Source organism: Toxotes jaculatrix, chromosome 17 (genome assembly GCF_017976425.1).
Source record: "Toxotes jaculatrix isolate fToxJac2 chromosome 17, fToxJac2.pri, whole genome shotgun sequence".
Taxonomy (NCBI): domain Eukaryota; kingdom Metazoa; phylum Chordata; class Actinopteri; family Toxotidae; genus Toxotes; species Toxotes jaculatrix.
The window spans coordinates 3,500,677-3,517,853 of NC_054410.1; the positions used below are offsets into that span (position 1 = coordinate 3,500,677).

The 17,177-nt window shown below is 39.4% G+C and overlaps 1 protein-coding gene across 3 annotated transcripts; it reads right to left on the reverse strand.

The window, feature by feature from the left end:
* Positions 1–672: 672 nt before the first annotated feature.
* Positions 673–17,119, reverse strand: sfxn5a (sideroflexin 5a). 3 transcript variants are annotated; one of them, XM_041061396.1, is made up of 14 exons: positions 16,963–17,119; positions 14,843–14,911; positions 13,690–13,767; positions 13,397–13,423; positions 11,733–11,787; positions 11,209–11,234; positions 11,030–11,083; positions 10,089–10,145; positions 9,892–9,957; positions 8,793–8,883; positions 6,450–6,565; positions 6,188–6,273; positions 3,567–3,684; positions 673–2,026 (listed from the first exon to the last, which is right to left on the reverse strand). In XM_041061396.1, the coding sequence occupies exons 1-14, from the start codon at positions 17,008–17,010 to the stop codon at positions 1,949–1,951; spliced, it is 969 nt and encodes a 322-aa protein (XP_040917330.1). In that variant the 5' UTR covers positions 17,011–17,119; the 3' UTR covers positions 673–1,948. The 3 variants fall into 3 exon arrangements, 1 of the variants encoding a protein (XP_040917330.1); XR_005896259.1 differs by having other exon boundaries at positions 2,006–2,026; positions 5,528–6,273; XR_005896260.1 differs by having other exon boundaries at positions 2,006–2,026; positions 5,428–6,273.
* Between the last annotated feature and the right edge of the window lie 58 nt (positions 17,120–17,177).

Sequence of the window (17,177 nt, forward strand, 5' to 3'; positions counted from 1 at the left end):
TGCATCAGTTTCAGTCGAGCGGCAGTAAACACAGTGAATTACAAATAACACAACCCAATTATTGAAAGACTCATTTTAACAGTCTTTTTTGGGAAATGAAAGTTCTGCTCATTACTGAAATTATCTAATTTGAGAGATTTGCATACAATTCTTTATATATTAACAGTTGAAATTCAGTGCGCTACAGATAAGATTTATTTTACCAAAATACAAAGTTGGATAGAAATTTAAAATGTCTTGAGTGTCATGTGTCGTTTTATACAAAATAATGCACAAATCATCTTTACAAAACGGGTCTTTTTTGGTATTAAAACTGAATTCATGTGGACTATTATTTGATTATGTGCTAAATTGCTGAAACATGGTTCTGGTTAATGGAAACCAGATAACAATTCCCTGAAACTAAGAGGATTATAGAGTGAAATCCTTCAGACATAATTCAATGTGATGCTCATAACTGATTGTGCAAGAAACCATAAAAATAATAAAATAAATATGTTTTTATTTGTCTCACCTGAATTATGTGCCACAACTTGCACTCAGCACCTTCCACTGATCCTGCATGTGGCTTCTTGTCGAATTGCGCTGCATTGCAGCCTACCATGCTGCGTTCCCCCAGCAACCGGGCAAACATGCTAATCATACAGATCATGACAAAAGATAATACTTGGAGACAGAGAGTTTATATAAATCAAGGACAGATACATACACAAAGACACAGCAGTATTTTTAAAATTGTACTTTCTCTGAACATTTCTAGGACAAAAATATAGGTTAAGACTTAAAAATATTTGTGTATTTGAGGTATTCAAAGTACAAAAGTAATTTTAAAGAGTAAATGCACTTTATCTGAGTTGGAAGCAAAAGTAAAAGATCTCTCATTTAGTTTTAACGAATTAATTGTATGAATTCAAAGCATCTGATCTGTTGTAAAACTTAACTCAGTTCCTAAATTCAAAGTTTGCTCCATAAACTTTAAATTATGCAACATGATAGTAAAGTGATACTTCACTAACTTATCTGATATCTTGCTAAAAATATTTTACAAAAACATCTTGGGTAGAATTTCTATTTCAGAATTTCTAAATCAGATTCAGGATTCAGGACTTTTTTCTTACTTTTCTTTCAACTTTACTTCTTCCTTGTGTAATACTGAAGTTTTACCCCCAGGAAGCGATCTGAGAGGTGAAAATCACTTTGATTGAACAGCTTACATGTTACATACAGAATGCAACCTATGACAAGGAGACTGTGTATTGCCTCATGTTCTGGGGTCAAGAGCAAGAAAGGTTAGGAATGTCTGAAATCTATAAAATAAAAATGAAAAACAAAACTCAACATTCATAAAAATACATTTCAGTCAATGATCCTGATTTCATTCACAGTAATTACTACAACCATTCAGAGGTGTCCTGCTCCTGTTTTAATCCACTGATTTCCGTCATGCTTATTAAAATTAATGTCTAGTCTCTAAGTGATTGTTCACTGTGAAAAAGGAAGAGAAAGAAAAAATGCGACAAACCAGACAAGCTCGTGGGTTAGCTCAGCTAACCATCCTGACCAGGCTGCTAAGGGTTAGGGTTAACCCTAACCCTACTCCTAACCCTCCCCCTGCTGATAACATAGCACACTCTAGATTCTCAGATCTGAGTGCCTCAGTTATTTGACATTATTTCCTTGGTAAGTGTCCATGTTAAAACCATGATAATGCTTCCTGAGGTGTCACGACGTGCGCTATCACAATATGTCATCATGTGTTACTTCTTAATTAACAACCAGCGTCTTGGTGTAAACAACATGTATTCCCAACATGAACTAGTGTCCTCTGTAAACGTATGCTAAATCCTCTGTGGCTAATGCAGCCAAATTTACCATAATTCATGCTCTGGCAGGGTGAACCCTGCCGAGCAGCAGGTCCTGTCTTCGTGTGTCGGACTGTAGAGATCACTCACAGGCCTTTATTGTATGTCACAGTCTTACAATCTGTTGCCATGGCGATCTCCGGCTCTAACTGATTCACGCTGATCTGTGGGAATCAAAGCAGAACAAAAAGGTCAACAGTGCAAGTGGAAATATTTGGCACAAGCTATCGGATATAACAAGTTTACATTCCGAACAATATGTGAACGCTGAACATGCGTCCGTGGTCATCTACATGAACCTGTACTTACAGATTTAAAACGGTTTCATTTGTAACTAAATAATTCTTAAAGGATTTAAATGTTCTGTATTTACTGTTAATGTGCAAAAAGAGCCAATTTGGCAGATTAAAGTCTAATTTGAGGTTTGTATCTCCTAATATTTGAACCAGAGACAGATGGCTGTTAGAGCTGGAGGCAGAATCCTAATCAGACATCTTGGTAGGTGTGAAATGGGGAAGTGGGACGAATTGAGTAGGCGGGGGGTCCAGGAGAGCGGGGCATTCATGTTGCTTTTTGGGGAGTTCTTTTTTTTTTTTTTTTTTTCATCTGCTATCCTTGCGAAAGTGCAAAAAGGACTTGTGAGAGAAAAACAGGCCCCACTGTGGAACGGGAGGCAGCTTTTCACAGGACTGTTGGCGGCACATATGTCTGAAGTTTTTTGCCATATGGCTGTCTGAGCTATTTCCAGTGGTAATTAAATCCTAAACATTTTAAAGCCAGAGCTGGTTGGCTTGTGTCAGCGTGTCATTTGGCAGACAGAAGACAAAGAGAGAGATGTAGTGAAAAACAACATCATGCCTTAGCCATTTAATGAGTAGAACGACACATACTGAGCCAATAAAGCTAAAGTTAGATCTCAGCCTGCTAGCCTGGACGGCATCGGTGACTGAAGGGAGACTCTGGGCAGATCATAACAGAGCAGGTTATGTCTCAGAGGGCTACGCCTCATTAGGAGAGAGCCTCTGTTAAGCTCAATGGGAAACGTTAAAGAGGTCAGGAGACTCCGGTCATCAACATCAGTCACTGAAACTGAGTCATGGCAGATCTGCGCTGAGCAGATATTCAGTACAGTCGGAATCTAAAGAGGCAAAAACAAAAATGAACAAAAGGAGCTTTTGCTATCAGTAGATATGATGTTGACCCTGGTATTTGCTAAGTTAAATCAGTTTTTATCTGACTGATCTTTCTCTGAGCATCACCATTGTAAGCCACGTGGGGCTTTGAAAGCAATTCATTGTGGTAATCCAAGACATTTGATATCACGTCTTTGTGCTGCTCTTATTTTAAAGCAACAGCCGGTTGTTTGTATTGTATCAAAGAACAAACTCCACAGCTAGCATGAGTAGGTGCAGACAGTAGAGCAGGACAAAAGAAGAAAAAAAGTGACACACAAAAGTGAAACTACTCAGATGAAAAAAAAAAATCAGAAATAGAAAATGCTGACATTTGTTTTACTGACATTAGATTCTATTATTATAGAGCAGAAGCACTGTCTGAAGCAAAGATCACTTGAGACCAAAAATGGAGACAAAAAAAAAACAATCTCACAGAGTAACTTCAGTGTTAGAAAGCACTGTTAAATGACTGGATTTAAGAGGAAAGACCTATTCCTCAGCACAGAAGAAAGTTTTTGGGGTGAAGTACCTCGGACATCTGTGGGAAGAGACTGATGGCGAGAGGCAGAGCCAGGCCAAAGGCAGCGAGACACACCAGACTGTGGATGGGCAGGACAAGCCTCCTCTGTCTCTGCAGGAGAGGGAGCCTGATTGGACACAGAGAAGGAAGCACTGTCACTTTATCCACCTTACAGTAAATGTACTGGACTGACAGGTGGTATGGTGAAGACATGTATGTGAATGTAAACAGTAAATTTATTCAACACGTTAGAAAAACAATATGATCTCAGACACAAAATATGTGAACAAATAAACCATCCATTCAAAAATACCTGTGCTCATTCAAGAGGTGGAGGAATTATAGCATTTAATGTAATTTTCTAGAGCAATCATCAATTAAAATTAAAGCCTTCGGGAGCTAAAGTAAAAAAAAAAAAAAAAAGTTCAAACACAAAATAATTATAAAGAGAGAAACCTGACAATTCAAGCAAAGCCAGTTTTAGGTTTTGGAAAATAAGGTTCTTGCTCATGGTCTGAAGTTAGGTAGACGAGGTCTTAGTTACGTTGTGGGAGTGACACATTCCTCGGATCCACAAGTGAACAGCTCTACATGGCTACTACATGACAGACTCAGCTATCAATGAAACACACCATTACACTGTAAAACCAAACTATATCTCCTCTCCTAAATATCACAGAGTTAGTTCGGTGTGCAAGAAAGTTTTTTACTCAGCAACATTTCACCTGAATCTGTTGCCCAGGATTTGACAACCATCTAAAATCCCATATTTTCTCAAATTCAAAACCACAAAGTTTAGAGTTAAATGTTTGCTTGAAGAGATTATAAAAGCAGTTTTGTTTTTATTTCCATTTATTTAGAATTTTATATTGTCATTTGGTAAAATAACTGTTTTTCTGTATAATCCCTTACAAACTCCCTTCAGAAACACACCAATTGCAAAAGCTATGTATTCTCTATCTGAAGAGACAGATTTTTTAAGGGCTTTTACATAGCTCTATCTCCAGAAATATATTTTCTCGTCTCAGTCTGTATTTCTCCTCCCTTGCTGCCCTCCGTAGGATAATCCCCTTCTTCAGTGTGTGGGACAGCGAACTCAGCAGGAGCTTGAGAAAGAGCCGCTCCATCGCTCCTCCACCAGTGACGCCTCTCCCCCTAACGAGGAGAGCTACTGCCTAATGAGGGAGCTCATTAACACATATGGCTGCCATGGTTTAATTAGGCTACACACACATTCATATACACACAAATGTGCAGATACACATTTTAGGGAACTGGATTACAAAGAGAGAAGTCAAGTTGTGAGGTATGTGAGATGCGAGTTATGAGGGAGGGAAGGTTTGGACACAAGCGTAAGTTTGAGAACCTTCAAATCAAGTGAAAAACTTGATTTTATCTCAAATCAATGACGCATTCACGTGCTCTCAATAACCTGGCGAGTGGCCATGTTCTGGCTGAGGTCTTACTCAGGTCTGTTTACATGAACCTCTGACTGTGTCTCTCTGTCGCCACGAACAAACCAATCAATAGAATATTCATGGTGACTTGTGTTGTGTCAAAGATAGAAAAAAACATGTCGCTGAATAATTATGAAAAAAAAAAAACATCATCATAATCCAATCCAATCATAATAGTAGTTTTAGTTCAGTTCTGTAGGCATAAAAAAAAAACTGAAAACAAATCAGTGTTTTCAATACACTCATGGGTCTGTAACCTGGACAGTACCTGCTGTCACTGTGCTAAATCTGCTCTCAGCAGTGTAATCCATCATTGAGGGGCCGCCCAGCGACTCATCTCTGTCCCCTTGTTCTCGCTCCATTGAGAGCCAGTGAAGGCGAGCTGACAGAGAGGATAGCTGAGCACTACTCACCTGCAACCGCTGTCAACCTCACAGCCCCTTTGCTCTCTCACACACTCTCCCTCTCTCTCCTCTCGCTCAGTCATTCCGCTGCCAGGAATCCCAAACACACCTGGGCAGCTGGCTCCGCTGTCTGAGCCCGCCTGCTCGGAGCAGTCGGGACAAGTGCTGTCAGGGATTTACAAAGATGGCTGCATTCCTCGGCACACCGCAGGCGCAGTCAGGCCATCGAACGCAGAGCGTCCATAGAAACACATTGCATCATTAAGACATCATTACAGTCATATCACACAACACTGAATCTCCGTGGTGGAATAGGTTCAATGACTGTGGGCTTATCAAACAATAGCAGCTCTGAGGACAAAGGAATCTGTGAAGTTGAGATTTTCATTTTTTGACAAAAATTTTAGACAGTTCTATTATTAATTTCTTACATGTCACTTAACTGGGGGTCATTTCCAGTTGTGACTTGACTTGTTTTATAGGAGAACACCAAAAATGGTAAATGGGTAAATGGATAAAAAGGCTGCCACCTACAGAAACATTTAACAAACAAACATTGCTTTTTAAAAGTATTAAGACCATTAAGAATAGAACCATTTAACTCGTTATTGCCAGCTGACATATACATCAACATCACCAATATAATAAGCTAATATCATACGATTTATTGGTTGAATCCTAATATTGTTTTTTGGTAAAGTCTCATTCAGTTTGCAGAAAAATAACTGATTATTGCCTGATTAAAATTAAGTGATAAAGAGTTTCTTACTTTTCCAGTACAGCCATGATCATGGGAGGGAGCACCAGGATTGGCATGGGTAGAACCACTCTGGTCAGGGCTGTCTCCAGAAGTGCCTGTCGTTTGTTTTTATTTTTTTTTTTGAGGAAAAAACTCAATAATTTCAGCTATGCTCATACTTAAAACATTATAACTTACACTGGTTCATTTAAAACATTAAAGTGCTTTTGAGGAACAATAAGAAAACAGTGCATGTTACCAGGTAATGCATTTTCAGAGAAAATCAACATACATGCCTGGCAGCTACTTTGGATGTTCCCACCACGATCCCGTTGTTGTCGAGCACACTGATGCCCTCCGACAGCTCAGAGTGTCTCATGAGCACCACGTTACAGACGTTTGCACTCGCTGTGGAGAGGTGAAAACATTTTTAAAGATGAAAGTGAAGTTGACATTTTTTATTATTTCTCAAATGAGCATATTGTCTTTTCACCCCTTTTCACCGTTGGGTGCAGGATAAGGCAGCTTGTACAGCACCACTGGGCCAGAAGTTGTTGTGTTTCTTGCTCAGGGGTACTGTGGTAGGTATTAAAAGGATGAGGGGGGTGATCTTGAATGGCTTAAATTGTAGCATCATCAGACTGATTGAATTTGGATTTTATGGAAGGACTGAGGATGCATAGGTCTTTTTGTCCCAGAGAATAATTTCAGAATTTCATGATCTTAACATCACAAGTTTCCCGTGATCATGAAATAATTATTCAAACATCACGACAAGATGTTCTGGCAATATACTGAGTTGGCAAAATAATTATTCCGTAACCGTGAGAAAATGGGTTTGACAGCTTAATTGTCATGCTGAAATCACAAAGTAATGTTGGTCTGATGGTTGGATGAATGGTCCACCTCTTGGGTCCAGGCTGAACTGTCTATTAAATGGTTTCCCATAAAGTTTTAGACGTTTGTTGTCCCCAGAGGATCAAGTCCTCTAACTCTGATCCCCTGACTTGTACCACCATGAGTTAGTAAGTTAACATGATGACGGTGTAATGAAAATCTCGCAGAGCTGATACCTACGACTGCCACTGAGCTACTGCTGCTTGCTTTACTCACTGAAAACGTCAAAATGTAGTACGTCACTATTGTGTGTCATGATCCACAAAACTAAATGCCACGCCCTCTGTGTGTGTGAGTTTGACTCAAGCAACAGTCGAATCAGCGACAGACAACGTAACCAAGGTGACTGATAGGTCAACAAACAGCAGTGTTGTTCCCCCGAGATTTATTCACGAGAGGCAAAATGAACACAAATGTATGTTAATGTAGATGATCCTTTCTCCTTGACTCTAATAGGAATAAGAAAAACTCATTTTAGAGAGTTTAGTGGTGGTGCCGCGAGCCTTTTTAATTTAAGACAACAGCGTTCAGGTTTATCTTTACTAAGGGCTGCAGGGCAGGCGGGTCGCTTTGTGAGGGGAATTCAATTGATAGAACAAATAGCTCTTTTTACCTACAAGGGATTTTTTTTTTTTGCAGACCAATTAACAGAGGGACAGATAGAGAGGATTTTGGAAAGGAATAACAAATAAAACAAACAGATCAAAATTTCAAAAACCTGTGTGTAATTAAATGGATAAAGGCGTCGAAGTAATTATAAAATTGAATTGATTATTGCAAAGTCTGTACAGCTAAATGCTAAAATATGAGGCTGTAATTTGCAATTATTTGAAATAATTACATTTATGTACATTCTAATTATCATCTAATAACTACTGGTACACTCATGGAAATGCATCCAAGAACTTTTTGCATAATTACTTCCTAAATATCACAAATAATGACAAATATTTTTAAAAGACAATAAATTAATTGTCCCCATAAATTTCTGGCAGCACAGCTTTCCCTCCAGTTAAGGTCTTCATAATCTAATTGAATGACAGGCCGCTGCTTGATTAGGTTATTACAAATAAATCTAGCCTTAAGTAAGCAAACAAAATCAAGCGGGTGAAAATTCAAACAGCACTTTGCTTTCGCTCGCTTCAATTAGCCATTTTAATTACCTTTTATATGGGGCTTCCAAAACAACAACAGCAACAACAATGAACGAACAGAAATCAGGTAAATGAGGCCTTGACATAGACGCCACTTTAGGGGTAATTATCCAATTTGTTTGCGGCAGCAGAGTTCTAACGAGCAGCCAATTACCAGGCAAAGGCTGCGCTGTAGAAACCTGTTGATTTAATTAGAAGAACCACCATGGTAAGGAAGGGGGGCAGACAAACAATTTAATTATGAGCCAGCAGCCTGGGGCATTCTGGGACACGGGTCTATACCCCTGGGTGTGACTGTGTGTTTGCGAGTGAGAGGCATGAAAATCAGCTTTGTGGCTCCACACATCACTGACAAAGCGAGGTCACAAAACGTCTCTAAGCCTGCAGAGAGGAGAACGGACGGTGACGACCAGCATGAGAGAAACCGCTCAGCTGTGCAGAGCACCTTGGAGGTTTATCTTGAATCTGCAGTAAATCTCGTCACCATATTCTGCTCAGTTAGTTCAAGGCCAGACAAACTCTACCACTCAAATTTAAACTAACATAGTTCAAAGGACGTGTTTCACAGAGCTTTTTGAACTCACCCACTGCTGGGAAGGGGATGAACCTCTGCACCAAAAGCCTGGTGGTTGGGCTGAAGCGGCTTGCTTTCTGGATTAACACATTCAACCCAACCTAAAATCCACATGATACAGACAAATCAGGCTCTGTTTTTAAAATGGATTAAAATGTAAAAAGTACCCTGTATTAGCTACAATGACAAAAACAGAATATTTAGAATAACTATTTTAATAAACTGATGGTTTAGAGGGCTATAAAACTGGGTTTCAGCACAGAAAGCAATGAAATAAAAAGCGAGCAAACTTTTTAAGAAATGGGAGAAAATTCCTGGCTCCGTGAATAAATTATAAAATAAGGGACTTCACTGTATTTGAACACACTAGAGGGCTGTAATCGAGGGGGTTATGCGCTCTTTGATAACACACCACCATGCCACTCCAGCCTCCGGCTCTCCCCAGCACGGCGGGGGGTCGTCACCAAAGCGGACGTTTAATTGGAGAGCTCCTGGCCCCCTCCCAGCCTGTCATTCCGCCCTCCACACACCCCAGGATTTTTTTTTTTTTTTTTGAGGTTGTTGCCGTTGTCAGGCCTGAGAGCAGCAGCCGGATGAGCGCCCAGCGGGACCAGTAATTGGCTCGGTTTGAGCCCCATGTCCACACTAAGGGTTGTGTCAGGCAGGTGTGTGAATGTGTATTATACTCTTTTGACATTTGAGTCTTTGATTACATAAAGGTAAGAAAAAAAACACTTAACTGATAAGTGTATTTTGAAGGCTTGTATTCAAAGGTATATGCTAATATTTAACTTCTTTAAATTTCCCCATTTGTCTGTCAAAATAATTGAAAACATTTGGTTTTTCACTGAAAAACATTCTTGTCAGGGCAGAAAAGTGTCGGAAACAACCATTAAACCTTTAAACTTTGTGCTGAATCCCAGAACCTTTGGCATATATGCAGGACAACCACACAAACTGACTACCCAGACAGATAGACAGGTATATAGAGATATGATATATTGGTCTGCCCCTGCTTTGAAAGACGTAACGTTGACGTAATGGATTAATAAGCGACTCAGTTATTGCTGGGCGATGACATCAAATCAGTGGAGTCACAGGGAACTCACCGCAATGGAGACTGCACTAGTCACTGCTCCGAGGTATCCCTGGACGAATTTGGAAACTGGAGCTGGCTAAAGTGAAAGTGAAGAAGAAGTGAGAAAACAATATGACAACAGTTCACGTAGCTCAGCAACTGACAACTGTTTACACATATGGTCTCTGTCCAAATGGGACTTTGTCACTTTATTAGAGATGCTGTTACCTTGGAGGCGTTGCGGTTACAGTAGTTGACGCAGGCATTGTGACTCTGGTTTAACCACTGTAATTCAAAAGAAGATGAGCTTGTTAGTAAACATGCTGATGAACCTGTCAGTGATGCATTACTCTGTGTGATTACAGGTGTTATATTTAGCATTTTCAGCATTGTTATGTCTTTGTCTGATTAAAGGTGATCCCTCTGCATAATTACTTTAACCAGAGGTTTATTCTTGATCTTGGGAAAACACATCTGTAATAAAACAGTGGAATATAATAAAAAGAACTCAAGGTTCACTTACTAGCTTTTATCCCACAGCCTTCCTCAGTGAATTAAACTACTGAAAGCTCCAGAAAAAGCTTGTAATTAAGCCTTCAGTTCAGTTTGGTTTGATATTTGAATCATAAATATCTAGACAACGGCAGACTTTATCTCACAGCGGATGTATTTCTATTATTTTCTTCCAATTAAAACCAGATTTTCCATGAACCTGACTGCTTGACAACTGATGATGTCCAAATTTTATTTAGAGGAAACTGCTAATAAGCCAAATATATGAAATAAAACCGCATTTAGCTAATGTGTTAAACATAAGACATTGTCAAGTGGATGAAACGTGGATGTCATTATTATATCATTGCATCAATGTTAATGAATTGCTTCTGCTTGTGGCACTAACTCCAAAATGCTAATTTTGTTGCTATTGTTGTCACTTTGGCGTGTTACTGTCATATGTTTGTATTTCTCAACCTGTCACTTCACTGGTTTTAGAGCTTCTTGCCAGGAGCACGGTTGAAAATTGGCTGGCTGGTGAATACTGGAACATTTACAGAAATGTTGAATAATGTGTTTTGTCTTTATAAATAAATAAATGAAATGAAAGTGAAGACATGTCTTCTTTGTATTGTGACAGCGTGAGTTTAACTTGTCAAGATGGAGGTATTCACCTGCCAGAAGACAGTTGACGCCAGTGTTTGATTCGGGAGAAGGAGGCCAACAACCTGCACAAAGACGAAACACACATATTTATGTAAGTGTACAATATAAACTTCTTTTTTATAAACTTTGGACAAGTTACAATAAATATGATGACTATATACTTATATGTATGCACAAAAAGCCTTACCACTGGTGTGCCAAATGGGATAAAACCTATTAAAAGACAGAGTAGGTATGATCACTGTTACCATCTTACACTCATGATTATCTGCTGTCAAAATTTGACCTAAAATTTCTATTATCTCCTCTTTTAACTGTTATAATTCCCCATATTTCTGATCTTTGTTGTATGTTGGTCCTAACATGTTAATCACTGCCATCTACTCCTCCATTTCTCCTCCCTCATTCATGCTCTCTCTCCCACCATCTCTCTTAACACTTCAAAGCCGCCTTATGAGAAAGGTGAGACTTTGAGACTGGACCAAAATACTTGTGTTTGCTTCTTCAGAGGCCTTGAGAACTTCTCCATCACCATGGGAGAGAGATTTTAATCAGCGCCCAGCTGAGTTTAACCTTTTCCAGGCCTGAGACAACCTGAAGAGCCCTGTTGAGCTGTGACAGTTCCCAGGGTGAACGACGCCTCCATGTTGGACCACATAACAAGCCCCTAGATCCCACTTCACCCAAGGCTTCCACACCAAGCTACTGTACCTGACATCCGAAAGGGCATGAGGATCTTCTCCCCCGTGTCAGGGTGGATGATGGCCTGTAATGAGAGCATAATGATTTGAATCAGACGATAATGAGTACAGAATGATTTGGGTTAGTTGAGTTCAAATGAATTTAGAGGAGAGTTTTGTTTCGAGGCTAAGAACTGACCGAAAGTCTTATGTGTTCTTGGAAGCTGATTAATATCATTTATGTAAAGTGAAACCACTGAAAACAAGGTGTCAGACACAGAAACGTTTGATCAAAGAGCCTTTGGAAAGTTGTGTTTTTATTTGGGGCAGTGTTTGCTGTGCTGACATAAGAGTCAACTCACTGTTGAGGTTTCATAACTTTATACTAAAGGATATTCTGAAAGCATTAGTTAATCAGATCAGTTACGCATGTTAGTGTGTTTAAACAAGATGCAGGATAATGCTAATGACAGTATGCCAACACGCGGCTATTTGGTCATAAATGTAAACGCTGATTAACCGTTATTCTTTTTTAACACCAATAGTAGTATTTTAAATATATCATCAAACATTTATATAGATTTTTGTTTGTGTAATCAAATGTCCAGAATCAACAGTATAAGCACAGATGAGTCTGAGGGGCTGAAGCCTCTGACACCGATGCATAACCTCACTCTTGCATGATGAATTAAACCTTCATGAGCTTTTCATCTTTACTTTTTCAGACTTTATTTTTTTTTTTTTTGAACATGTTTTCTTTTTTTGTGTGTGGGCAAGCTTTTCAAAGTCTCAGCATTCTGTTGGTGCAGTATCCTCTCTGCCATGAGATAAGACAGATGGAAATCTCTTTTGCCTTCTGCTTCTGTGGTGATGAGATCTGCTGATTGGAGAGGAACGGAAGGCATCCTGCTTCCTCCTGATGCTCAGCAGAGAGCCAGGCTTAAAATTGTGAAGTATCACGTATGAGGGCACTATCGTGTCTGAATATGGAAAGTTGGCCCCGTAGGGCATGGATAGTCCTGTAAAATGGTCCATAACAGGGAAGATCCACTAACATGTTTAACATTTTTTCATTTAATACAACCTAGAAACAAAATTTTAGAAAAGGATGAGGGGAAACTCATTACATGAACATATGTAAACTGTTGATCATTTTAAGAAAAGCTTAAAAGTACACAACTCCATTTCATATTCATAATTCATTACAGTAATTATGTTTTTTGGACATGTCATACACTCTAGCATTATAACACTCAAAAATATAGCTGTTGCTGTGGTGTTTCCATATTACTGAATAAAAGTTTCTGTCACTGTGACCGACTGCACCTGCAGTTCAGTGAGAGTCTCTGGCTTCTTTCAAAGTTGGCACTTGGTGCTAATTGGCACTGGAGTTAAACCACTCGCCTGCTTCAGTGTGTTGTTGTTTTTATTTTTATTCTGGTCTTTTCACCATTAAGGCCTTTTTTTTAAATGTTGTGTCTCCATGCGTCTGTTCACTTTGTCACACGCTTGTTGTATAAACAGGTAAACCTTGAGATGAAGCACCAAGACTAGTGTCAGTTTTGTTTGCTATTTCACTGACACCCTGACACAACAACCAGAGCTGGTAAAGATAATGATGGTACTTTGTGTGTGTGTGTGTGTGTCTCTATGTTTGTGATTAAGAGGGTAAGTGAATGAAAGATAAACACATACCTGCTTTATTTTCTGAGCCTGCCAAAGCTGTAGAGATTAAAAAAAACAACTTTGTAAGTATTAAACAGTCTAGAAAGTATTTCTACAAGTCAGTTGATGACTGTCTTTCATAAGGAAATAACGTAAAAATGCATGTACACAGCTGCCCTTGCTTTTTTAAGAATTGTGAACGTTTCACTGAGACCTGCTTCTTCCTCTCTTCTCTTAGCCAATCAACATGCTTCCACCACAAAGACTCACTCACTTGCTCTTAAATGAGTTTGACAACTCAGCTCAGGTTTTTGAGTCTTTACCTGAGCATCTGTCACTCCTGGAGGCAGAGTCCCTTGTTTGAAACGGTTGAGCAGCTCAATGCACTCCTGGAGCTGTTTCTGATTTGGAAAAAAAAAAAAAAAAAAGAAAAGAAAAGAAAAGAAAAGAAAAGAAAAGAAAAGAAAGATAAAGTTAAGTTGAAAAGTTAAGTCAGGACAGTTTCTCCTAGAGATTTTTAATCAGCAAAGAGATGTTTTTTTCCTCTTCCACGATTTAAGCCACACGGCTCAATGTGCAGTAATTGTGTTTCACTAAAACTTTCATGCTGATTTTCAGTTGACAAATGAGTTTGCTAAAAGGTAATGAGCAGCTTTCTGTGGTGTGATCCTTGTCTTAATGCTGAGCAAAATACGAGGTCATGTGGCCCAATTTGCTCTAATGAGCCTGCCATCTGTGTGTGTGCGCGCAGGTTCTTTTCTCTGCAGTTGTGTGCCATGCTAAGTGTGCATTTTGCCTGTGTGCACGTGAGGTCGTGTGTGTGCGATTGTACGTAAAATCACGTCCGTCCCTGTTCCACTCTCGTCATTAGGGGCAAGTTCAGGCTACGCCTGGCCCAGTAGGGTGCAAGGTGTGTGCGTGTGTGAGCGTACAGCTGCCCCACTTGTCCACACCTCGTCACATCCCAGGAGCTACTGCTGCTATTACTGTCACCAAAGAGCCCGCTAACAGCTTCATTACCCAGAGCACCAGAGCACTGATGACTCCATGAGCAAAATTACCACAACACAACCACGACCTGGGGAAATGTTACGATGGGCAGAGCGGTCCAGCATTCAGAGAGAGAAGGTCACAGATGTGTCCCAACACAGAGGATCTCTGAGTATGTTAATAAATTTGTCATATTAAACTATTTTAAAAACAAAGTCGAGGACATTTTAAATGACCGAGTGCCAATTCATTTCAGTTCAGTTCAATTATGCTTTCTTTGTTTCCGCTCTGTTCCTCCTTCAGTAAATGCTGGCTCTACGATGTTTCATGTAACATTACTGAGAAGCCACTTCGGATTAGATTCTTGTTAAAGGCTGCTAAAAACATAAATACTGCTAATACAAATACAAGCTAAACACAGATTAAAAGATGGTTCAGTTCAGTTTCCAGCAGACCAATAATAATGTAATAATTAAGTTTGTGTACCTCTGTCACAAAGAGGGTGCTGGGGTCAATCACATCCAGGAAGTGTCTGAACCGGCCAAAAAATGTGCTCTAAAAGAAAAAGACAATACAGAAATATTATCCTAAATGCCACATTAAATGAAAATAAAACATTAATTTTGTCCACATGGCCATTTATATCATTATCTGTCATCTAAACATTGTTACCAGCAAGAGCAAGTGCTATGAGAAGCATTATGTGGTCTTTAAAAGTTTGGCTTTTCAGTATGTAATCACTGCAACACCTGAGCTGGGATGAAAAAAGTTCAGAAAAATCCAACTTTTCCGTTTCTACACAGGTAAAATAAGTCTATTTTCTGCTCAAACACAGGCAGCCAAACCAGACCCTGGACTGTTTCTTCAAGCAGAGCGAGTCAGAGAGATTCCAGCTGTCACGCAGTAAACAGTGATATTACAGCGTGCCAGCTGTTTTAACACACCAGGTGGAGCCTCCTCATTAATACCTCTGACAAACTGTTTCTTATCTGCATCTTTTAGGGACCCGAATCCAGTCACACCATTTGCAATTAATTTCTATAATGACTGTACCAGAAATACCTTTCCATCATTTATTCATTACTGAGCATAAGGAATAATTAATAATAATTCGGAAATACAGCAGCCTTGAAAGCCACCCATCCCCATCTCTCCCCAACTTGAGTTTAATTACACTAACTGCTAATTTGGATGAGAATCTGGTATCTGACTCACTGCTGCGCCTTGTGATTTCCTGAACATATGGATGGTTGGTATAAACATGGATGGGCGAATAGTTCTCTAAATCTGTTAATTTCTATTATTCACCAGTGCCATCCCAACTTGACCAGTTGGAACGGATACTGGTTTACTCCAAGGCTAACAGCTGCTTTACTGAAGGCCTGATCTGGACCTGACACATATTCTACATCTACATACATACTACATTTTAAAAGTGATATTGATCATAACTTCACTGTCTGTGGTTTAAGTGCTGAATTTTATTTGTCACGTGCATTAGTTTTGGTCTCGCCTTCATTACTGATCAGTCCGTCCTGAATGTGTTTATTGTTCTGAACATGTGTTGTTTGGTTTCCATGTCAGCACCGTGAGTACGTCTAAACACTGCAGTATTATTAAGCTGATAATTATTTTGGCTAAATGCCACATTCATAAGAGTAGATTTAACAAAGAAGGTTTCACTTTAAAAAAAAAAAAAAAGAAAGAAACTATGTTTTAATGTTGTTTATTATCTAGTGATTTATGTAATTTATTTACTGTTTCTCTGTTATATTTTCTATTGGTTTTTTTTATTATTAAAGAAGATTTAGTTTACTGTTGCGAACGCACTTGTCATTTTTTGTTAATTTACGAATAATTTTAGCTGCACTTGTACTTAAACAGAACTTTTCTTACATGAGCTGATGGGTCGCAGATTTCTGTGTAATGAAGCCGTTAGCATCGGCGGAATCGTTGTTTGAGCCGCTGGTTTAAAACTAACTAAAGACAGGTGACCGAGTTTACCTCGTGCTGCGTTCACGGTTCCACGTAGTATTTGGATGCCATGCCATTCATATCAAACCTAAAAAGCTTAAACAGAGAGAAAAGCTAATTCAAAGTTTTAAATTAGTGTGATTCTGGGCCGTTACTGTCATTGGTCGGAGTTGATTTAAAATAATTTTAAAGAGAGAAAACTCTTAGGATTTTAACTCGCGCTGCGTTCACGGTTTCACGTATTTGCATTTTAATCCCGTTCGCCACTTTCGCCACTGTACTACCCCATCACGTCCAAACTGCCTACAAACAAAGAAAGGGCAAGTTTCCAAAGTCACTGTGTTAGTTTCATTTTAACAGTGAATATATTGCTCTGTGTGAGGCATGAATTTAACAAATCGCCCGTCGCGGGACACCACCGGCAGCCAGAAACATTAATATTAACGCTAACATGTTGACATGCTGAGTGTGGGCTGTTTGCAAGGTGCAGCAGATGCCAAACGTCACACTAAAATATGTAAAGGCCTGTTTATGTACCGATTAAACAAACTGCTGCCTGAACATGTGGAGCAGCAGAGTTCCTGTTACAGTCGAGTTAAAAAAAAAAAAAAAAAAAAGAAGAAGTTGGCTACCTGATCGAAACGAGACTTGCCATACTGGAAGGTCGGATATTCAGACATGCTGCTGCACACGTACACAAATCTGCACCAGAGCTCTCTGTGTCCACGTTTATAAGAAGTTTTGCACCAACACTTCGTGAGACTGCAGTTGCATGTCTGGCGGTCAACAGTCAGCTGTTCACCGGTCACGTTGCATTAAGGGTAATGTAGTTATTTCAGGCCGTGTT